This window comes from Uloborus diversus, chromosome 5 (genome assembly GCF_026930045.1).
Source record: "Uloborus diversus isolate 005 chromosome 5, Udiv.v.3.1, whole genome shotgun sequence".
NCBI classification, from domain to species: Eukaryota; Metazoa; Arthropoda; class Arachnida; order Araneae; family Uloboridae; genus Uloborus; species Uloborus diversus.
In genome coordinates, this window is record NC_072735.1 from 111,947,389 (window position 1) to 111,973,244 (window position 25,856).

Below are 25,856 nucleotides of genomic sequence, written 5' to 3' on the forward strand. Positions count from 1 at the left end.
TCTGCGTGAAGCGGGGCATATTTTCGCATTGAAAACGTGTCCCGTCGCATCGAAAATATGCCCCGCCCCCTTAGATCGCTACTATTTATCGATGTTTATTATATTATTTACTCTTAAATGAAGCATAAATAGTTCTGGCCCTTCTGGTAGTGCAGGGGCCGCAAATCTTTCAGACTAGATGACGGAAAAAACTTTTTTAATTTTGCTCCCCACTTTGTAGCCCATGCTCGATGTTTTCAAGAACGTCCTTGTCTTCTCTTATTAGACAACCATGAGTCCCATTTATCTGCTGAAGTTTTGGACTATTTAAAAGCTAATGGTGTCACCCTGCTTTCTTTCCCACCTCACTGCAGCCACAAGCTTCAGCCGTTGGATCGCAGCGTGTATGGGCCATTGAAGAAGCACGTCAATACTGCCTGTGATGCTGGCGTTTGCACAAATAAAAGGCCTATGAAAATATATGATGTCCCATCAATTATGGCAACAGCAACGCCTCTGGCTTTAACGCCAAACAATATAATGTCTGACTTCAGGGTGTTTTAGGGATTTTTCCCTTGAACCCAGATATCTTTACAGGTGCCGACTACATGCCAGCCTATTTCACCGACAGATCTGCCCAGTGCAGGCAGAGGTGTAGGGGCCTACAACAGGGCAGCGCGAAGAGGCTGATATATAAGTTCTAACACAGCCAAACGTTGGTTGTCCCACCCCAGAAGAAGTGAGACCTCTGGAAAAAGCGGGTCCGAGAAAACAGACCGGCAAAGAAAGAAAGAAGAGAAAGTCGGCCATTTTGACCGACACTCCGGTCAAAGAGCAGCTTAGACTAGAGCAGCAACAAGCTAAGCAGAGAAAACAAATGAAAAATGAGAATGAAAAGAAAGATAAGAGAAATGTAAAAAAGAGTTTATTTAACAGACAAATTTTAAAACCTAACAAGCCCGAAGAAAATGAAGAATCAAGTGATGAAGAGGAAGAAGACTGTGCTTGCATTTACTGCTTAGAATTGTACAGTAAATCTAAGGCTAAAGAGATGTAGGTAAAGTGCACTCGTTGCAAAAGATGGACCCACGAGTCTTGCATCAAAGGAAACCCTATGTTCTTTACGTGAAATACACCGCCAGCCGAGGACTGCAGTTCCGTACTATTAGCACTCATTGCTGGAAATGACTGAGCTGGCGGTGTATTTCACGTATTTCTGCTATAGCCCTGGCTAATGGGCGGTAATTTACTGAATATACCTTGCCTCGCGTTCAATCTTGGAGTTGAACCGAACCATTGCTTCAGTCACTCGTCTGGTCTGCTAATTCTATATTAGCTACCAGTTTGTTTCGCACTCTTGGCTCCCTTAAGAGGTTTTCCATCTCGAACTCAGGCACTTTCCTATGCCGGGTTGATGAGTGCTAATAAGCACAGAATTGCAGTCCTCGGCTGGAAATGACAGAGCTGGCGGTGTATTTCACGTATTTCTGCTTCAGCCCTGGCTAATGAGCGGCAATTTACTGAATATACCTATGTTCTTTGTACGCAATAATTATGACAGTGACGTTTAGTGTTTTTAACATTCCTACATGTATTAAAACTATTAAGTTGCCAAGTTGGTGATGAGTTTTTTTAAATGTACATTTACTGAAAATCAATAAATAACCTACCTTGAAAATATTTTGTTTGATTTCCTGAATTATATTGATATAAGTGCATGCGAAAACTTGCCCCTGTCTAAAAATAAGGTATGCGAAAACTTGCCCCGGTCACGCGGCACATTTTCGCACGTGACATAACGACTTCAAACTATTTTCCTGTAAAACAAAGCTTAATTAATTGATGTAAGTAATTCCACGTTACAGCCAAGATTCCTCTGAATGGTGTAGTACAGTTTTTTCAAACTTATGTAAATACTAGTGGTACCCGCACGGCTTTTCCCGTAGTAGAAAATTAAAAGGTCATTTGGTTCACCTGTACATTTCAAATAATGGATGATGAATTTATCGCCAATTGGCTATGTTCATTCTCTCTCCCATTCCACGTCATGATAATTTCGTAATTTACTCGTCCATCTTATGATAATCTTGCTCCGTGAAATGTTCTTAAAATTGAAAAAGAAAAAGAAAAAAATCGAATTTCCGAAAATTCGCTTCGAGGTGCACACCCCATGCTACAAACTAACTTTGTGCCAAATTTCATGAAAATCGGTCGAACGGTCTAGGCGCTATGCGCGTCACAGACATCCAGACATCTAGACATCCAGACAGAGAGACTTTGAGCTTTATTATTAGTAAAGAAGTAAAAAATATAAAAAATAATTTAAAAAATGCGCGAAAACCTGCCCCGGTCTCTCCTACTGTGGTGTCCACATCAGATTTTTAATAGTTGTAGTATATAAACTCTAAGGTCCCCTTTTACCTAACTTACCATGAAAGTGATTTACCAGTTTGATGAAGAATAATTGTTATACAGGAACCAAAAACGGCAAAGCATAAAAACAACTTCAAATATAAACTTGATTGAGTTATTTAAATCTTTATTCGAAACCATTTAAATAAAATACAGCTAAGTTGGGATATAGGAGTTTCTGGTAGCGCTCCGTAGAAAGCAAGCAACAGGGTTGTAATGCATCATCCTACAACTAAGCTCTACATTCCAAACTCTTGCCATGAAAAGTACAAAAGCTTCTGCTCCCTTAAGGGCTACTATTTTTTTTTCTTAAAAGGAACTATCTCTTGGTACCACACCTCTATCTTCTCTTTCTGTTGCTATGGATACCTTGGGAGAAGAGGAAAACTCATTTCTTCCAAGAGAGGTGTCGCATCTATTTTTATCTGTATAGCGAAAGAGAAATACACAAAGAGATTTTTTTGTCCGTTTGCGTATTCCATCAAGAACAGCCATTTTCGGTGGAATTTATGCTGGAGCAGATAATTTAAGATTTAATAAGGGCATTAACTGAAAGAATTTTCATTTTTGTTGCAAAAATTATTGAGTGCACTGCTCAATAACTAAATTAGCAGCTGTTTTACTTTATTTACGTAACATGTACGCACTAAAGAATAACTTGCATCGAAAGAAAATTTTGGAGAAAAGTTTTTTTTCTCTTTTGGTTGTTCTGAATTACTTTTAAGATAGGTTTTACTGCACAACGAGTTTTTTGAATAAAGATTATAATATGCACAAAATTATGTGTAATAAAATATAAAAAAAGGTAGTTAGTCATCATATGGGTTAATGTCAGTTAAAAGAATATGTTATGGTTAACAAGAACAGAGAGAAAAAAAAAAAAACCCCGCCGTTTCACAATTTTTAGTTCGTAAATTAAGGCTAACTGGCTTTTAAAGCAATTTTCAAACGTATGCTATGAACAGAGTCACATCAAAATGAATGAAACAAGCGCATGGAAGTCAATCGCTTGCTATTTTTCTTTTACCGCTACTAACCTCATTCACATAGAATCGTCTTAATTGGCAGCGTGACAATTTTCCACGGGAAACGTGGTGGGACCAGTTTTTGCATCACACTATAAAAAAAGCTCAAGCGATTTGTTTGTCTTCAGGAAAGGTTAAAGATTTCTTTTGATACGGATACATTATAGCTTTTCTGAAACACAAAACAAGCAATAAAGGGGGCGTAAACTATTGAGGAATAACAGTGATGAAAATGTAAGCAATAAAAATGTTACGTACTAGGTATTGTTCATCCATGCAATCGATGTGAGGACCAATAACTGTAAAATATTTCATTCCCTGTGGGGGTGAGGCATATGGAATGTCGACCGTGACCTTGACATAATATCGGACGGTGCAGGGTCGAGATTCGAAGCTGCAGGGTAGGGCACTTTCCGGAAGTTGGAAGCGGAAAGGAAAGGAGTGTCGACCTCTGGGAAGGATGGGCATGTTGCCATCGAGCTTCTCTGCAATAATAATAACAGCAATGAGAATAATAATCGTAACCCTACCAATAAACTAAAGGAAGAACAAATATGCACGTCACAGCAAGAAATAATAATAATCGCATGATGAAAAAACTTTTTGTACTTCAAATACCATAAATTTATTTTCAAGCTAAAAAAAAAAAAAATCTAATGACTCAATAGGGGTGCGACATCGATGTCGATGGCTTGAAAACATCGATGTTTTGCTTTTGGTTTCGATCGATATTAATGATTTTGTATTTTAATTGAAAATAATAATAAAATTTGCTCCAATTTTCTCGCTAGGTAATTAAGTATACTTATGAAATTGCTCGAAAAAATTCATTTAGTTATTTGCACACATTTTATAAGAGCAATTTTTCCGTGTAGAGGGTGATTTTTGGGAAGATCACTACAAGATGGAAGAAAATACAACTGGAGTGCGGAGAAGAGGTCTAAGCTATTGGAAGTATTCGCCGCAGGTAATCGGGGTCCAAGACCTGCAGTCTATTTCAAGGCTTCAGCTCTTAAACTACAGAAAAATCCTATGCATTACTACGGTGAAAATTATAACTTTAAAAATTCAGAACTGGTAAAAGTTGCGTTAAAGTATTTGACAGTGATGGGAACTTCTGTCCTATCGGAAAGCGTTTTCTCTCTCACTGGTTGGATAGTCAGCGAAAAGAGAAATGCGCTTCTGGATTGCAAAGTAAATACTTATTTTTCTCAAAACTGTCAACACCAAATATTAAGGGTTACTTAGCGACTTCCCCCAACACGTCGACCCTCTATTACTTACAATTTGTGCTTAATTACGTAGTACAACACATCTTTCTTGCATTGATTAAAAGATCGATGTTTTGAAACATCGATGTTTGAAAACATGGATGTTTTTTGGTCAATGTATCAGTACCATCGATGTTTTAATTTCTTACAGTGTGTTTTGAAACATCGATGATTTGCCATCGATGCCGCACCTCTACTCTCAAGCAAACTTTTTAATGAATTGATACTTTTGATACGCTAAGGTCATTTCAATTATTCTTAAAAGATTGTAAAAGCTTGAAGCTTATTATTACAGTAATGGTTGTTATACACCACCCCAAAGTTCCCCGTGCCAACCGCAAAGGTGAGGAGAGAATTCGAAAAACAGCATAATATTAACAATTCTGATTAGTTAAAGATGAAATGGCTTTATTATAATTCCTTATTGGAGTTGTCATTTTAGATTATTAGATTCTCATTCAAGAGCTATTTTGCAAGACACTTTCAATTTATACGCATCATTGCAATCAGGCAAAATTTGACGAAATCTTACATTATTATATGGTGCCCCAACATTCCCCTCCAATTCCGCCGACACAAAATTTCCTTCCCCCTGTTTTTGAGTTTCAACCATACCTTTTGACAGATTTAAAAGGGGAGGAAACTTTAAATGTCGGCAAAACTGGTGGTAGACCCATTATATCTATTTACCATACATGTAACTTCTTTTATTATTGCTAATTCGGTACCTATCTTATAATATATTAAGGGTGCACACGCATATTATACATGCATATATACTGAACTATAAGGTATTATCAAATTTGGCCTGGTTGCAGTAAAGCGTAGGTATTAATATATATTATTAATAAAAAGAGGGGGGTTAGTTCCAACGTACTTTAATTTCCAAACCAGCAACTAAATGCCAAAAGAAGCTTGCACCAAATTGAAAGAAGAAGCAACCATAATCTAACACGTGCAAAAGCCGTTTCCTCTTAGTTCCGGAAACCTGTTTGGAAGTTCTCCCAATCTATCAACGCGGATCGATTCGTCGCATTGTTTAAACTCTGTAGAAACCGTCTTTTATATAAAACGTGAGAAAGATGGACTATGACAACGTTCCGGCAAACTGGGATGAAAACTATCGGAAATCGTTTCTTTTCCTGTCTTGGAGTAGCATTGGATTCCGTTATTTCATTTTTTCCCCTCTCTCTTCTCTTCTTTTATTTTGGCCTGTCGTCTGCAAAGTAAGAAATTTATTCTTTGACAGTTTGTTGAAAACAAAGTTTTAATGTTGTTTCTCGGAGGGAACCCCATTGAACACGTTCCTAATACTTCAATCAGAAGCGATTGGCAATGGTAATCAAGTCGTTTTTTTTTTGCAAAAAGAAGAAATAACGGTTTAGGTCTCTTTGTTGGACACCGAGAAAGCTTCTTCTTTTGTGTGGGTTTTTCATTGAACATTTTATAAAAAGGTTTTCCGATTTTAAAGATTGCAAAGACTGCACAATTTGAAACAGTACACAAAATAAAATTGGTACAGATGGACTGCTTTCATATCAAAAGTGTAACTTTTCTGTCACACACCTTTTACTGTAAAAACGTTAAAGAATAATTCATTTAAAAATGATTTTTAATTTCATCAAAAATATATCTATTTAAAACTGCCAAAATTTTTTAATAATAATTTTTATTTTAGTATATTTTTGGTTCACAACATGTGAATTTTCACCTCCCTGGCATGTCACACCTTGTGTGACTGTTAATGTTGTTTAATAACTTGTTTAATTAAAAGTATGTACTTATTTATTTAATTATCCCTTTCAGAAGTGTCTCAAATACTAATTGTTTAAGTATATTTAATTTTTTAATATTGTGTTTTAGTTCGTTTTAGTAGGACAAGGAGTCATGTCACACAATAAATTCTCACTTCCGTTATCTAAACACAAAATGCCATTCCTCATTAACACGTGGCAGTAATGACATCAAATTTTATTTTCTGTGCTACAAGAGAACTCCCTTGTTTATTTTCAGCCATAGTTGAAGTTGTGAGATTTTTTCGAATAACAAGAAGATAGATTTTACTTTAAAAGCTTAATGTGGTTACTCTGACTTCTCACCTCCGTGAACTTAAATTTCGGGGATGTAAATTAATGTAAAAAAAAAGTTAACATGTTTATCATTTGCTTAACAAGTGCAGATTGTAGTAATGAAGAAAAAAAAATCTCTGAAAAATGTATCTATTAGTCCTATATTAATGGAAAATTCCTCACCTCCGTGACAGACCTTACCAATGTCATTATTTCTGAATTGAAAAAAATGATGGAGGAGAAATACATCAATAATAGGCATTCTACCAAAATTATAAATTGCCAGTATATCTTCAAATTTACTAAATACTATTTTTAACATACATTTGAAACTACACTAATTAAGTCGTATTTTAATTAAGAGAGTTAGAAGTTATGTTCCCACTAATCATTAAAATAGCTAAGTATTTGCACAATCAGCAAAATTACTACTTTGATATTAAATTGGCCTTGATTTTTAAATATTAAATTTTTTTTTCGTTTCTTTTTAATTTCCATGAACAAGCCATTTTTAATTTTTTTTTATTTATGTATAAAATAATTGGAACTTAGCTGGGCCATTATTTATGGTAACTTCTAGTAGGTAACACTTTCATGTAACAATAAAAAAAAAAGAAAAAGAAAACAAAAGGTTTCGAAATTTAAAAATATTTGCCTTCAAAAGTAACGTTTTCTGGAGAATGACCCATATATATATATATGAAGCTTTTATCGGATGTCTATTCATCCATAAGCCCCTTTTTGCATTGAAAAGGGGGCTTCTTCTCGCTCCGAAACACGTGTTTGCAGTAATTTGCAGTTTTGAGCAATTAAAAGTTGTTTTTCTCTTTTTCCCCCCTTCTCAAGCACACAAAGGTATTTATTCAATTTTACTCACATATATATATATACTTTTTCTGCCAGTGGTAGATTTGCCATGTTGCAATTGCTGCGAGGGATCCCTTTGATAAAAGGAATCCGAAAGAGATCCAAAACTGCGCTTGAAAATAATCTTTACCTTAGAGACAAAGATGTCCCAAAAAATGCATTGCGATGGGTTCCCAAATATTTTCGAATGAATTCAAGATTAAAATTATCATATGCCGTTTTTTTTTATTATTTTTGCATTGTGTCGATACTAAAAAGTCATTTGGTTTTAACTTTTTGTTTATTTATTCCCTAACATTCTGCTTATTATTTTTAAATGGCTGGTATTCGTAAAAAGAAACAAACACCATTCGAAATTTGATTTTTTTTCCTCAATGTAGCGAGAAATTATTTTGAAAGGTCTTTAAATTAGCTAATTTATACCATTCTATAGTGAAGTGCTTGATAAAATGCTTTAAAGAAAATAATTGGGTGGAAAAAAGGTAAGAAAAGGTGAACCGGCAAAGTTAACAAAGCGTGATCAGAGATTTACAGTTAAAAAATTTATGAAAAATACACATTTGAATGCTGTAAAAATTTCTGCAGAATTTAATGAAAAATTTTACGGTTAATTTTTCACCTGAAATTTTTTTCCAAGTTCTCTTATTATTGCTGGATTAAATGGGACCTCTTCCTGCAGAAATTTTCTTCTTCGTGCGAAAAACGATTCGTGCGAAGAACGATTTCTCTAAATATGTTACATTAAGTTTAAATCTGTCGATCGAGGAGATATTTCAAAGCTTAAAGGGCAATTTTTGAGGCACCAGACACAAACGTTGGAAAAACTTCGTGCGAAAAACGTTTTGGAATAGCGTCTTACTTACAGATGAAAATAATTTCAGCATTTTTGGTTTAATTGTTGCATAATTGTGACGAGGAGTTTAATCTTAAGAACTTAATTGGATCTGTTAATGAGGACGGTGCAAGTGTTCTTGTGTGAGAGTGCATATCAGACTAGGACTTAGTAGTTTGGAAGTTTTTGATGAAATAATGCATCATGCTGTTCATTTAAATATCTTAAAAAACAATTTTAAGTTATTAGCTCAAAATTTGGTTATCAGAAACAACTTTATTTTTTTTTTATCAAGGTAACGATAAGAAGCACACAGTTTCCAACGTTTGTGTCTGATGCCTCAAAAATTGCCCTTTAAGCTTTGAAATATCTCCTCGATCGACAGATTTAAACTTAATGTAACATATTTAGAGAAATCTGAAGGCTAGATTATGAAAATACGGCTTTGAAAGAAAACTAGAGTTAGAAACAGTAAGACTCGAAGTGTAGTTGAACACTTACTCAGAAATTGCAAAAAAGAAAAAAAAAAAAAAGCTGTTGTTGATACTGCATGATATTCCACTAAATAATAACTTAGTAAAAAGTTAGATTGTTCATTAATATATAGATATTTTTTCAAAGTGTACGAAGACTTGTGAGATAAAGCTTCTCGCACTTTTTGATTATTGATTTCTCAAAAATAAAGTTTTATTAGATTATTAAAAATTTTCACGTAGTTTTGTTGAAAATAGATCTTATAATGAAATACACATTCTAAAATATTAGTTTTAACCAACGGATAGGCGCGCATTTCATTGAAAATCGTAGGTGTACGAACACTTTTGGGAGCCACTGTATATATATATATATATATATATATATATATATATATATATATATATATATATATATATATATATATATATATATATATATATATATATATATATATATATATATATATATATATATATATATATATAAAGGGTTTTTCTTTTTCTTTTCACAATTCTGATTGGTAAATCCTGTCCGCTAATTCTTCTACCATGGTTCAACTTACTAAGTAGTTGGGGTTTTATAAATAGCTTTGGTTTCTACTTTCTCTCTCTCAAAAACAAAAGATGTTGCACGTATTTACAGCTTTTCCTCTACACGTATTATAAAGCATTTAGGTGCAGTTTTCTTTTTCTATTAGAATTTTCGAAAAATCAACAAGATTGGCTTTTCTCTCACCTTTTCCCCAGATAACGACTCTATCGTCAATGAAGACATGATCATCTTTCACCGTTCTTCTGTCTCCACTGACAACCACTTTCCATTCCGCATGAGCTTTCCCTCGAAGTAGCACACGGATAGCTGAAACAAAAAATCACCAGAATTACAGCTTAAGCTATGAATTCCCCGGATAGCTGAAATAAAGTCACGAAAATCACAACTTTAATTTAAAATTTCACGGACAGTTGAAACGAAATCGCCTGGATCAAGTTTCATACCTAAAAATTTCATGAATGGCTGAAAAAAAAAATAATCAGAATCACAACTCTTAGGTAAAAATACCGTGGAAGGCTGAAAAGAAATCACTAGGATTACAATTTACGACTTTAAATCTAGGTGTGTTTTTGCTTTCTCTAATCTAGACACATCTTTATAATTCAGTACATATATGTACTTTTCATATATGCAGTCAGACCTCGATATATGGTCACCCGCTTAGAAGATCGCCCCGCATATAAGGTCACTTTTCTAAAGTCCAAGCTCGCTGAATTGGAATTCTATGTTATGTATTATCGGATATATTGTCAGATCATAATACATTACTCGCTTATAAGGTGATGTCTGATTTCTTTAACTTTTTTCATTGCATAATAGATTCAGTTCCAAGAATTTTCCGCGATATACGATCCTTAAAAAGTGAAAAGTCATTTTTCCTATTAACGTAGTAAATTAACGGTAGAAAGTGAGTGTTACGACAGTGATACTAAAAATGAAGCATTAACATGCGCACTCAGTATGTACATATCACAATTTTTTACCAGTTATTAGAAGCCGAAGAAAATTTTCAGAAGATTCTTAGAAACCATTGTGCTTAAACTAAAGAAAAAACGCGTCAGTCCTGTATTAAACCAATTTTAAGTAAGGTAAGTTGCACATTTGTTCTTTTCTTGGGAATATTTGAATGCAGTTTTATTCCAAATGGAAGTTTTAAAAAAGCATTTCGAAATTTCTTAATTCCAAAAATTGCAATTGGTTCAAATCAATTCAACTATTATAATTTAATTAACTGATGTTTTTAGACGTATTAAATTTTGAAAAGAATTAATGTATACATCCTTGTAAATACATCCCTATTTATCAATAAATATACATATGAATCGGTTATAAGGTCACCCCGCTTATAAGGTCAGTTTTGTGAAGTCCCGTGGAGTGACCTTATATCGAGGTCCGACTGTACATATAGTTTCCTTTTCTACTTCCACTTGAAACATATATTTTGTGCAATTTTCCAATTCAGAATGGAAGATGTTTTTATCCTTTAAACTTTTAAACCATTTTAAAGTTGGGAGAACTAAAGCCGTAGGATGGAATTTAGGAAAAATTTAATAATGAACAAGAATAAGGATAATCACTACAATGAGTTACTTTGAAATAAAACCGAAAAATAAAAAAGAACCTACTCTGTCTTCGGATACATTTTTCTTAAATTATGACTTATCCTACAGGAGGTTTGGAGATCAAAGCATCACAATTTCGTATTGCGATGTTCTTTCTATAGTGATTTCACTAAATATTTCTTTTTTTGCTAAATCTCTTTGAGAGACAACTATATTTCAATTCTAAATACACAAGAACATTGAGAAAATTTTCCTTTGCAAAAGGAACATCTTTTGCGTGACGAAAAAAAAAAAAAAAAATAATTCGAACTGTTTAGGTGTCATGAAATTAGAAATCACCATAAATGGCAAATTTTTCCATTGCTGATGTTTCTTGACTGACACGCATTTAAAATTAACTCATGACGGTAAGGAATTTTCTTTAAAAATTCATTTTGATTCATTGCATTAGTATAATACCAAAGAACTTTTACTGAGTTAAATTTTAATGGTGCTTTTGCAAACATTGAACTTTATTTTTAAGAATGCATACAACAAAGTTTATTTTTGATTCTTTATGTTTCGTTGTACAACATGATCTCTTCAAACAGCCAAGACATATTTTTTTGCTCCTTTTCTGGAAAATACAACTAAAATGTTAGGAAATAGTTTTACTCACACGCAGTTGGGTTGAAGTGTCTGAAAAGTATTGATCATGTCTCTGGAGTTGTATGCGAATGGCGATACTTTCTAAAACTTGCCTTTGAATAACATCTCTCTCCTTGGAGAGTAAAAAACTTAGGATGCATTTATTCATAACTTTTATAAAAGAGGGAAGTTTGGATGCTAAAAGCTGGCGCAACAGCTGCAAGAATTTTGTATGCTCAGAAAAAACACCAACTGAGAACAGCGTTTACTTTCCAGAATTAAAACAGAAAAGAAAAACAATGGTAGGCTTCACCCCTAAGTTAAATGTATCATTACGAAGGATTTTTTTGCATAAAAAATCGGATAAAAGGACTAAATTTCAAAAGCATCTTATGCAAGTATGAAGTACAGAAAAAATAGTGAAAAGTACTTTTAACAAGTTAAGGAGACAACTGGATAAAGATTGCTCTTAGTGAGTTCATAAATAAAAACAATCCTCTTTGACAGTAGTACTGAAACTATATCAGTTGTATTTTCATTACTAGTACATTCATTTCAGTTACTTACATTATTAAGGGGAATAAATGTAACAATGACATCATGCGCTAACAAACAGTCATGAAATCAAGTTTTTCACACCCAGTTACAGTCTACCCAAGGGTTACATGGATTGGCAACCGTCCAGTTAAGACGAATCTATCTGAATGAGGGGGAAGTTACAATTTGATGTGCGTATTCCGCTCATTCGAATGTGACTCTACTAAATTTCAGGGCTAATATACATCTGCAAAAGCAGTCATCTCTAAAAACTAAAAGATGCGTTCATTTCCACCTGTAAACCGGATGTTTGCGTTTTCATCTAATCGGTGGTCAGACTGTACTCTCAGAGAGTGTAGTATTCGACACATTGCAGAAAATTGTATGCGTAAATTCATCCAAAAAAGACGGAAGGATCTAAAAAATTGAAATTCTGCTTTCCTATACACCAACCAGTGGTACAGCTAAGATTATTTTTCGAAAGGGGATCTGAGAAAGAGAGAGAGAGGGAAAAAGAGATTATTTACAAAAAAAAAAAGAAAAAAGAAAAAAAGAAATAAAAACAAGAAAAAAGAAAAACTCAGCATAATAACAGATGTCCTCAACTCAAATGCAGTGAAGCTTTAAATTCTCGAACAAACTTCTAAACCGGGATTTGAAAACGTTTTTACCCCAACAATCTTTTAACAAAAGAACTCATACCATGCTTTGAGTTTAAGTGACATCTTACCAAAAAATCTATTTTAATGTAGCACCATTTTTTTTTTTTTTTTGTAAAATAATAACATGCAAGTATTTTAGTTCTATTATAGTTACGCCACTTGTAAAATTAAGTAGCAAATCGTGGTGGATCAAACATTGCGACACACACACAAGAAAAAAACGAGCTGATGTGTGCAGCAGCACATGACTTCCTTTTACTTCAATTTAATGTCATTTCCCCATTATTGGCATTTTAAATGTAAATTCAATAGTTTATTCTCTAAATATCACAAACAGTGAACAAATTGAAACCAAATAAAAAAAAATCGCCAAATTTGTCGCCAAGTTGTCGACAAAACTTGGCGACCAAAATACCGGCGATATATCACCAAGTGTCCGCCAAATTATAGCACCACTTGAGTTTACATCGAAATTAACAATGATTTTCCCCCAAAAAGGGGCAAAAGACCCCTTTAGAAACACCCGAATGCAACCAAAAGGGGAGGTGCACAACTAGACCCCACTAAGAGTCTACGTACCAAATTTCAATTTTCTAGGACATACTGTTCTATAGTTATGCGACATACACACGCACATGCGTACATACAGACATCACGAAAAAATTCGTTGTAATTAACTCGGAAATCGTTAAAATGAATATTTCGCGTGTCTATACGTTTTTAGACACTTATCGAATATCCACGTGTGGTCGAGTAGAAAAAAAAAAAACACAACATTCATTCGGGGGTGAGTAAAATGGAAATTAAGGTCAATTTTTCAGTGAAAATTTTTTCGCAAATACAATACTTCCTTTTTACTTCCTTAAAACGTTTTTACTTCCTTTTACAAAAAAGGAAGTACTGTATTTGCGAAAAAAATTTCACTCAAAAATCGACCTTAATTTCCATTTTACTCACCCCCGAATGAATATTGAGTTTTTTTTTTCGACTCGACCACACGTAGATAAGTGCCTAAGAACGTATAGACACGCGAAATGTCCATAATGATGATTCCCGAGTTAATTACAACGAATTTTCTCGTGATGTCTGTTAATACGTATGTATGAGCGGATGTATGGCGCGTAACTCAAGAACGGTGAGTCCTGAAAAGTTGAAATTTGGTACGTAGACTCCTAGTAGTGGGGTCTAGTTGTGCACCTCCTCTTTTGGTTGCATTCGGGTGTTTCTAAAGGGGTCTTTTGCCCCTTTTGGGGGGGGGGGAAATCATTGTTAATTTCGATGTAAAACTCAACTGGTGTTATAATTTGGCGGACACTTGGTGATATATCGCCAGTCTTTTGGTCGCCAAATTTTGTCGCCAACCTGGCGACAAATTTGGCGATTTTTTAAAAATCTGTTTCAATTTGGCCACTGTTGGTGATATTTAGATAGTAAAATATTTTAACAACATTAAAATTTCCAGTAATGGGGAAATGACATTAAATTGGAGTAAAAGGAAGTCATGTGATGCACACATCAGCTCGCTTGTAAAAGGAAGTAAAAATAGTCATTTTTACTGAAAGGAAAATCCGTCATTAAGAAAAAAATTTTTTTTTTGTTGAGGTTTTGTGCTTTTCTAGTCGTTTAAAATCTGCATTCTTAAACGCAAAATTTATTGTTAAACTGGCATCAGACAATCGAATAACGAAGGCATATCTAAAGTATACTGCCATCTCTACTAATAATAAAGCTGAAAGTCTGTCTGGATCTCTTCTCCTTCCTTGATCTCAATCCCTTTTTCCTTTCTTGTTTGTTTGTTTATCATGTTTCTTTGTTTACTGAACTGCCAAATCTCCATGGATTGACTTTCGTTTGGCAAAATGTAAAAACAGCAATAACCATGTCTGGCGACCAAAACATTTTTCTGACACCTATGATTTTAATGTTTATGTCGGACTCTTCTCATAACACACACTATATTTATACACTCACTTCTTTTAATGTTAAAACTTTTAATTTGAAAGCAGGCTCAAAAAATGGAGAGCTTTCATTTTCAAAATTAGATACAGTCAACTTCAGTTTTGCATGCCACTTTCGTAGCACTTTAAAAATTTGTCATGTAGAACTATTTTAAATTGTTCTGTAAGTATTCGTTTTTCAAAAAGAAAAAAAAAAGAGAGAGAGAGAGAGATAGAGAGAGAGAGGAGAGAGGGGGAGAGAGGAGGGGAGAGAGAGATATTCTGTGCTTATTGGAAAATTGCCTTTTCAACTGTGATTGAAAAAATTTACAATTTTTTCCTTTGTAAAACCATAAAAGATGAGGATAATGATGTTTGGTTACCTAATGAGCAAAACTGAATATATTACATCGATATTTTGCGATACAAACTGAGTCGATATATTTGGTGTCGATTGTATTAATCTGCTTACTAGGTGCTTCGGATTTTTCACTTCTCTTTTCTTGATTCATTTGAAATTGTGGGGAGAATTAAATTTGGTCTGCGTTCAAGTATCCAGTTACAAATTGTCTTGAATTCAGTATTTACTGACTTTGAGCCAATTTTTATCTACTTGACGAGTCCGAACCAGGCTGAAGTGTTCTTGAAAGAAAATGCATCTCATTCTTTTCCTTCAATGGAGGACTTTTTTTAAACCGCTCATAATAAAGTGAAAGATTTGGGTATGGTTAGCAGTATTGTAGCATTACACAAATTGTGGAGTTTGTTACATCATTGTTTTAAAAATTAAAATTGTTGAAAGAACCTTGCACTATTATTTGTGTAATGTCCCACCTGCAGTCAGTAGAATTCAAAGCGCATGCGTTAAGATCAGCATCGGCACGGAGCTGGTAAACTCTTACTAGTGAAACGAAAAACGGCTTTTGTGGCCGAACGGTAAAAACTCGTGCTTTGCTATCTGTCTGGGAGATTCGCGTTGTGGGTTTGAACATCACTCAGTTGTTCTGCGTGGTTCATTTTTAATGCTTAAAACAGTGGTTTCCAATCTGTGGTACGCGAGTTCCTAGACAGCCCGCTTATCACATCCAAAGACTGCAGTTTCGGTGTTATTAGTCAGTCTGCATTAGTGAATAACCGAGTTGGAGGCAGATGTTATCTCATTGAAGCTGAGAGTGCCAACAATCTCGTAGATAAAATAAATTTATCCTCATCACTGCCATCAGCAGTAAGTTACCACCCCTAAGTTACCACTCTTTACTTACGCTTGAACAGATCTGTATCTGCCCAGTGGCTATCGAGTGGAACAGTGAGTAGGCAATGGGCGCCACCGGAGTCAGGCCTGTACCTGGGTCCACGGTGTCTAGAGTCGTAAGTGGTTGGATTTCGTTCCCGTAATGGTTTAGGGGGCCCCGGCCGAAAGGTCTGTACTCTGGAAGCCCACGATGGCATAGCAGAGCGGGGTTCCCTATTGTGCACCACCCCTAAGTCAGGGCTAAGACACAACTATATGCAATGTACCAGACAGCCCGCTTATCACATCTAGAGACTGCAGTTTCGGTGTTAGTAGTCAGTCTGCATTAGTGAATAACCGAGCTGGAGGCAGATGTCATCTCATTGAAGCTGAAAGTGCCAACAATCTGGTAGATAAAATAAATTTATCTCATCATTGCCATCAGCAGTAAGTTACCACCTCTAAGTCAGGGTTAAGGCACAACTATACGCAATGTACCAGACAGTCCGCTTATCACATCCAGGGATTGCAGTTTCGGTGTTATTAATCAGTCTGCATTAGTGAATAACCAAGCTGGAGGCAGATGTCTTCTCATTGAAGCTGAGAGTGCCAACAAACTGGTAGATAAAATAAATTTATCTCATCACTGTCAGCATCTCTGTATGTGATAATCGTGCTGTCTGGTATACTTCATATAGTTCTGCTTAGCCCTGGAGTAAGAGCGGTAACTTACCGCTAAATACCCAAATTTTGCCTTCAATTCACAACACGAGTCGAACCGCACCATGCTGTGGACACTCGCTGGTAAGATAAATTTACTTTGTCTACCAGTTTGTTGGCACTCTCAGTTTCAATGAGATGACAGCTGCCTCCCAGCTCGGTTATTCACTAATCCAGACTGACTATTAAAAACGAAACTGCAGTCTCTAGATGTGATAACCAGGCTGTCTAGTATACTGCATGAAAACTTATTTCAAAACTTTGACTGGAACGTGCAGCACTGGATTTGTAGCTTTTCTTAATTTCTTTTTGTGCAATAAAAAAATGTAAAGAGAATTGAAGCGAAGTAAAGTTATTTGGCTTGGCTCAAAGTTTTCCCAAATGACTATTATTTGAAAGTTATCTTTGTTACTGCTCACAGCTTTGTATTTCCTTCTTGTATTCTTTGTTTTCAAGAAACGACATTTTTCTCTCAAGACACACAGAAATTTTAAAAGATACTCAGAAAATACATTATTATAAAAGTTACTAATAACATTAATTGACCATAAATATTGTTTTGTGTAAACAAATCTTACGCTAGAAGCGAAACGGTAATGATTCTTTCAACACTGCTCACAAAAGGGATAGAAAAAGAAAATAAAAGAAAAACATGAAGCAAATTTGAAACGATTTACTCAGTCTACCCATATAAGCAGCAATTAAACGAACAAGTTCGCACACACCTTGAGTAAATGACCATGCAATAACCAAATCACTTATATTAAAACATTGTGAAATTTTAAGTGACAACATGTATATGTTACAGCGTTTGGCATATTTGCCATTCTCGCGTTAAAAACAAACCTGAATGAGAAAATGAATGAGCAAGACAAACGTGTGGTAATCACGGAAGCAATTGAATGCACTTAAATCCGAGACCTGCAGGTTGGGAAACGGAATAAAAAGGGCCATTCAGTGGCTCGTTCGTTTATTCGTTCGTTTATTTTCCGCAGTAAAGAGCAATTAACCAACATTCGCTTCTTCCTTTGAGAGTTGAATAATTCAGCATCCTCGGTACAGCTTATTCAGAATATTTTTTTAACATTTATTTCTCGCGTGTGGCAACGCCCGATTTAATATTTAACGCTTCTCCCAGCCATCACATTTGTTGGGAGATTTCAACACAGCGTCTTAATAGCTCCAAGAGTTTTCCCAGATAGGAATTCGGGATTCTATTGAAAGCGCTCATTAAAACTTAATTCAATGGGAAAGGAGTGTATTAGAAGAGTAGCGGTAAAAGCGGATTTCATGGCTTTAAAACGATTTTTTTTTCTCCGGGAGATTCTGTCGGTAAAACAATACGCGGATTTATCAAAAATATTTTCGAAAGGAGAAAACAGTGCTTCAAAAGAAATTCAATCCTCGAAGAGAAAAGGAAAATAAATCAAGACTTTCTTCTGTTTCCGAAATAAATTGAGTTCAAGAAGAAAAATATCGCAGTGTACTAAAGCAAGAAGGAAAGAAAGTTTTTTATGTTGACAATTACAGTATATTTTTCAGAGGTACAAATATAACGGAAAGTGTTTTCAAAATTTAACGAGGCTACTATTCTTTGAGTGCAGACGGTGGGAATGAATTCTCGTGAAACAAATAAATCAATAAAAGGATTTAATTGTGATAACTTTTTATAAGAAAATAATTTACTTTTCGTCAAAATTCTTTAACGACTAGAAATGTCTTCTCTTATTAGTTAACAATGGCGCTGTTAATCTCAAGACACTAAAAGCAGATGAAGGTAATTCGCAATTCCAATAAACTATAGGGGGAGCTGCAGCCTCTGTCTAATGGCGGATGAAAAAGGTAAAACAAATAAATGCCGTAACTTATAACTTGCTTTGACGCTAAGTGAATGAAAGTAATTTTTCATCGTGTTTGTGGGAAGTTTTCTTTTCTATTCTTCTGAAATTACACTACACCACAAACTGTCTGAAGTCTGTAATTTACCCCAAAGAAAACACGTGGAATGGAATGTTTTACCCTTTTCTTTAGTATTGTTAATCACCGCAAGGTAGCGTATTCGCGCTCTGGAGTTGCGAATAGATCGATTACAAGTATAGAAATGATATTTTTGCTCACTGAAATCTATTTTCAATTCGTTTGAAAATATTTAGAATTATAAAAACATCCACGCATTACATTATTTATGATCTCTTCACATTCTTAAACTTACAATAAAGTGTGTTCCCTACATCACTTGTCCATGGTTCTCCTATTAAACTGTTTTCCTTTTATGTGAAGTAAAACAACAAGCAATATTCAAAGTTTCAGCAACGGTTTGAGAAAAATCTGAAGAATTCTATAAAGGATATTTTTCTACTCAAAGAAATGCAACTAAAAATATAGGAATATAAATAATATAGGGGAATGTGGGGCAAAGTGAAGAGGTGAAATATTTACTCTGCTTTTAGCACCACCTATCTGGTAATAGTTTAACTATGTAGTAGAACATGTAGTCTATTCCACTCAGGAAAAAAAATACGTTTGAAGTTTAAAGTTAATGATAATACAGGCAATTTTCAAAAAATGAAAATCATATTATAATGTTTAGCTGTAATTCAAAAATTATTTTGATTACAAAATGGGAAAAAAAACAAGAGTAATTGACATTAATATTTAATATTAATCGAAACTTTCTATGATTCGATGCAGTATTTATTTAGTTCATATTAAGCTCATTTGTATTTTAAATGTTTTGCACAATTAATTATATACATGCGGGGCAAAGTGGATGGAGAAAAGTGAAATAGTTCTTTTCGTTTGCTCATTCAATCATTTACTAAATCATTTACATATTCATTTATTAATTCATTTACATTCCTTTAGAGGTGGGCAATGTCGTTCTTTTTAGTGGTCCGTTCATCAGAGGATCGTTCATCCTTTTGTTCCGTTCATTCAACTCGTTCATTTGAACGAATTCGTTCATTTAAAAAATGTTGCTGGTGATCTCTCTGTACGACCTACTCACGTACATTCGAAATGTTTCATTAGATCTGTAATACGCTTGATAGGAAAAATAACTTTAATCATCTAAAAGTAAGAAAATATTTATATAAAAAATGAATTAAAAAAACTTGATTCAGGTTTTAATGTATCAAGCAGTAATAGTTCATTTTGTAAGATATTTCTCAGTTGCCGATTGGTAAAATATGTTTTCCATTCGAAAAATTGCAGGATCAATTTTAGTATGTCACAAAATTAAGTTATTAAATTTTACTATATAAAAAAAATAAATAGTTTGTGACGTCAGAAAATTAGCAAAATTGAACTTATGTGAAATAATGTACTAATTCTAAATAGCAATATCATATCTCCAAGTGTTGTATGATCACAGGTGAAAATAAAACAAAGGAACAGAAAAATAAGGTAACATTTTTTTAATGGGGCGGGAGGAAGGAATTAGACAGTAATAGTCCTTAATAAAAAAAATTCTGGATATTGAATGTTAAATAACGGACGGGACGACTCGGAAGTCGCCAAGCAAGTTAAAAATAAGGCCAAATCAATATAGATGGTAGTTGGCAGGAGGGATATTACAAAAGACAAAAGGATCGCCAGAAAACAGACAAAAGGTACTTTTAGAAATAATTTTGGCAACAGAAAGAGCGAGAAGAAGTTTAGCGGAGGCGTGGGACAAGAAGTGAGTGGAAAGTTCAAATATTTTGTTAGTAGCCCAAACAAGTTACACAAAATATTACTAATGGATACATTGAAAAATTACAAATGAACTTCAACTTCCGGTTAAAGAAAAATGATGAATAACGCAGCAAGCAAAGAAGTTCGAAGTGAATATATTGTACTGCACTGAGAAAAAGGAAATTTGAGATTTATTAAGAGTTAAAAATTTAAAGATGAATGCAATTTAAAAAAATGTAATTTTTTCACAAGTGCATCAATACAATATTCCAAACTGCCCACCTGAACGACCGTTCAGAAGAACGGTCGTTCATTTTTTAGGTGAACGAACAGATCCGTTCTTTTTAAGGATTCGTTCTTTTTGACTCGTTCGTTCATGAACGACACATCCCTACATTCCTTCTTTCAGTAATGGGGTCGTTTCAGAAATTTTAAAAGTATTTTTTTCTGAAAGAGCATGCTTAAAAACATAGGATCTGACCATTTTTTAAATAATTTGTTCAAGTTTAATATTTTTAAAAAATTACTTAAATCGGTGCGCTTTCATTGTTTATATTTCTGAGGATGACATCACAAATCATGAAATGCCATTCAGTGTTGCCATTCATGGAACAAAATATTTAATTCACATCTTTACTCACGTGTATTGACAACGATATGGTTGATAGCAAGTGTAGAGCGCAATATTTAATTCGCTTCTTGATTATCATAACGTGGAAACGCAAATGCGCCAAAGAGCATCATTTGTGACGTCATCAAGATCACGCCTTGTTTGAAAAATCGGACATTAAAAAAAAAATAATTAAAAAATAACTGTTAGGAAAGTGAAAGTATCTTCTGGGTCACGTTATTGTTTTTACTCATTCTATCAATTTCAGTGACTAAAAGTAGTACTTTTGACTGAGAAGGAAACAACCCCGTTCACCCCCAATTTCTTTTTCATTCGCTATTTTATCCGCACATTTATTTTTTCTTCATACATTAAGTATTTTATTCATTTAATTATTCGTTTATTGCTTCATTATCTTTTAATTACTTATTCAACACTTTATTTACTCACTCATTTGATCAAAATTACTTTTTATGATTGAATAGAACATTTTTCATAAGCGAAATATTTCATGTTTTGAAGGCCCAAATGTTCCGCCAAAAATAAAAAATAATGTTTCAATGCAAGTATTGCAAAAAATACAATGCTATTTCTTTGTATACTGTGATTTTCAACAGAAATAATCAATTTGTTCATTTTGAAAAAGCTTATAGTCATCTTAGCTGTTTCATTTTGCCCCACGTATTGCTACAAAATAAAGATGAAAGGCTTTGCCAAACTGAAAATTAAATATTCACTTCAAGGGAACACATTAAATTAATTTTATGTGAAATCTATATAAGATCACAAAATTTTGTGACATCATCGTGGACAAGTATCTGATTCTTGAAAATTCTAGTTATTTACAAGTAAGACATTTTAATGCTTTCATTAACCGCTAAGCCAAGTTATTGCACTTGAATAGCATTATTCTGGATTATCGTCCATCAACGCCCACGCTCTTTTCCAGTAGCATGTCGTCGACATACACCCACAACAAACACCCACTAAATGTTATTTTATGGGATATTTTACGACGAAATGTCCGTTCTTTACGTCAAGAGTGAGATATATTATCCAAAAATACCAACACGGCTACTTATCATTTAGTTCTCATGAGAGGCAAAAATTTGATGCGCGTGTTCCGTTCATTTGAATCATGATTTTAAGCGACTCTGCTTAATTTAGAGACTTACATACATCATCAAAACCTGACATCCCTGAAAACTAATAGATGTGTCCATTTGCGCCGGTAAACCGGATGTTGCCATTCCAGCTAATCGGTGGTCAGACTGTTCTAAAGACATTTGAACATATCATAGTATTTTTGTTAGAAATTCAGATAAAGGTAATGGTAATGCAAAAACTAAGTGCAATATTGATAGAAATATATTTTCTATCTATTAAAATTAGATTCTTTGCGCTAAAAAAAAAGGAAGAACCAGGAAATGTTTTTAAAAAATTCTGCTTAGTGATGAAAAGTTTTATAACGCGTTATATAATTATAGTTCCAATGTGTATTTGAAATTATTAATTCACTAGAAAATCGCCTGTCAAGGTATGACGGGTGAAAATTGCATCTACATTTGAACGAAGCAATTGTATGTTTGGTGATAGTTTAATAGTTAAAATTTCAACCCTAACTCCAGTGGGTGAACCCTAAACTCTTGAAGATAGAGTTCATTGTTGACCACTTTTTTGTTTCTTCATTCCCCTGAAATGTCCGTCTTTCCCGTAAAACAGTTAAGTTATCGGATCCAGTTCAGACTGGTCAAAATAAAGCATTTCCTTGCATGTCAAATATTACTAAAAATATTATCAAATTATCATGCTATGGCGCGAGTTACATCGTTGATGACGTTAGAGCGTTACTCGATCAGTGAATTTGCTATTATATGTATGAGTACAATAAAAGGTCTGCTGCAAAAGCTAATGCATTTTCCACACATGCATGATCTGTTCACTAATCAAGTAAATATATTTAAGAGTTGAAGATTCGGGATTTTTGATTTTAAGTTACAAAATACATAAACTATTATAGGAGTCAGTGTTCTTCAATTTATTGTTATCGCATCTTTCTATCCATTCGCATAGAAAACTTTTAAATATCTAGTCTAAACTGCTGCCACACAAATTGCACAAATCTGTCGAGGAAACCAGCCAATTAAAGGCTAAACCGATGTACGAAATAACGAGACGATGCTGTGACTTCAAAGTGAATAAATGAATTGCTCGGATTGGATTTGGTCCTCCATCCGGCTCCGATCGATTTTGACGATTGACCCGATCGATAAAAACAGACCATCCAAACGTAAATGGGATACTTTACAATGATAATAATAAGAAGGAAGCATTCGATTTTATCTTCTGTTTTAAATTGAGATCTGCAGTGCCTCCCTTTATCTTCGACGGAAACATTTTCTCTATTTTTTGATAGCGAATGGAATGAGGATGAGCTTCCCGATCTAATGGAACAAATGTAGCTAAGTTCTGCTAACTATGATAGATTGTGGTAGACTTTTTGTGAAGTTGAAACACTTAAGTCCCTGAATAACGTTTAAAAATATACATTTTTTAAATATTATATTTATCCTTTTTAATAAGGAAATAGAAAATAATTTCCCGCCAATAGTTGAGGCAAAACTAACCTGGCAGCATTGTGAAGGCTACTCCGATCCTAATTACTGCATTACGATGGCGCCAGGGTAGGTTTGCCTCAACCATAGTTTAACAAATGATAGTAGCTATAATAAAACATCTGGCCATTTCTGACTAATAGGGGAAAGTGGGTAAATTCTGTGCATGATGGTAATTTTGTGCTCTTGTGATCCCGTGTTCACATAATACAAACGGTTCTGTGTACGTTAAAATTTGCACGAGAGCTAGAAAACTTACTGTAAAGAAGACGTCATTATGCTTGTTTGTTTTGTCTGTTTGTGTGTTATAATACAGTCTGAGTAAAAACTTTAAGGCCAATATAATTTTCTTTGAAAAAAGGAAAATTAAATTAAAGGGATTTTAATATTATTGTATTATTAATTATTAATGTTCATTGGTAAGAAATAACGCAACAGACAGGATTTGTAAAGCATGCAATAACCAGAAAAGCAGTGGTTTATTCAAAGTTGGCATTTCAGCTTGAGTAAAAACTTTAAGGCCACTAGTATTTTTAAAAAACTGCAAGTACTTATACTGTAATCAATGTCACCTCAGTTAACAAGATTGTGGAAACCCTTCAACTTGCAGTTTTGTGATTAATTTCTTCAAAGTTTTTGTCCTACTTGTGACGATATCGTAAGGTAAAAAGTTAACTGTTCAAGAAAGAGGGCAGATTGAAGCTTTTTCTTCAACAAGGATAAGTAGGCGTACTATTGCGAAAAAATAGGAAGATCGAAGACTGAAGTCCACAATTTTGTTCGATTTAAACACAATTAGGGTAAAAAGAAAACCCGGGAAAACTTAAAGCTTTGTCCTCGCGTCATGGAAGAAGAGTTTGGACATTATTACATTACCTGAAAAGTACTCAACCAGGAAACTTATTCAGACGATAGGTTTAAATGTTTGTCGTGTGCAAATTTTATTAATGCTGCAAAATTGCTCAACCCTCATTTATTGAAAATGCATAATATAGAGAGTTTTAACTTTAGCTAAGAAATCATGACCTGGGATAACCAATGAATACAAATATTTATACGCGTCCCATATTGGACCACTCATAGAACGCGACATCAAATTTTTTTAAAATTGTAACTATGTTATTACTAGGATGTGTTTAGACATATAAAACAAAAATTTTGAAAATATCTTTTATATTTTAAAAAATACAAGCTGTCCTATAAATAGGACAACGGTCCAAAGCACTACAAAAATCTCAAATTTTTATCTTACCTTCTGAGGAAAAAAAAAAATCACAGATGAAACTTTGGAAAACATACTAAACAAAGTCCAACATTGCATTTTTGGCATATAGTTGTTGGTTTGCGCTTACAATTTTTCAATTGGCATTTTCTTTGGCGACCATCAACATTTTTTACCAGTATATGCTCATTGTTGAGATGAAGGAGTTCTTTGTTATTTTGTAGCAGACTGCGCTGTCTTATTTTATTCCTTGGAATTGATTCACCTAAGTAACTAATTGTTACTGATCGTCGGAAGCTTAATATATCTTGTGCTTCACTCGGACAAAATAATTTAGAAAGCTTCCAGGCTGCAACAAGAGCTGTTTCAAAGCAGTTCAAGAAAAGTGGCCAATACCACTTTTTTCCTTGGATTGAAGCAAAATAAACTTCAGCATGACTGTCAAAAAGGTCTACTCCATTTTTATATTTGTTATAGGTGGTGACACAATATGGCACATCGACTTCTTTTCTGCCTCCCTTGATCCGGCGTTCTACTTTGTTTTTCACTTTTGTATCTTCAAAATTGCTCATCAAAGAAACGACACGATTATCATTCCAGCGTACTGCAGCAATTTTGTTTCCAGCATCAAATGCTGCGTCGGAAGTACCTCTTTCTGTCTTAGACAAATCTTTCACAGACTTCAATGGACATTTTGCCATCCTATTGACTCTTACAGTCCCAGTTGCACAAAATTCCCTTTGCTTCAATCGAACAAGTAACCCATGGGAGGTAAAAAAGTTATCCATGTATACCTTGTGAAATGCAGGATTTTTCACAACAGATAGTAAATTTTCAACTACGCGTTGAGAAAGTGGTTCGTTACATTTTTCATGAGCTCCTTGATAGAGAATGATATTGAAAGTGCCATCGTAAGATGCCAGCATCCATAATTTGTATCCAAATTTTACTGGCTTGTTTTTCATGAACATCTT

At 34.1% G+C, this 25,856-nt stretch overlaps 1 protein-coding gene across 1 annotated transcript in view; it reads right to left on the reverse strand.

The window, feature by feature from the left end:
* Window positions 1-25,856, reverse strand: part of LOC129223084 (arrestin domain-containing protein 3-like) — a 139,394-nt gene that overhangs the window by 68,993 nt on the left and 44,545 nt on the right. Inside the window, exons 2-3 of the mRNA XM_054857650.1 lie at window positions 9,668-9,790; window positions 3,675-3,901 (exon numbers count right to left, since the gene is read on the reverse strand). Of these exons, the coding sequence (XP_054713625.1) occupies window positions 3,675-3,901; window positions 9,668-9,790 (350 nt within the window). The remainder of the gene's footprint in view (window positions 1-3,674; window positions 3,902-9,667; window positions 9,791-25,856) is intronic.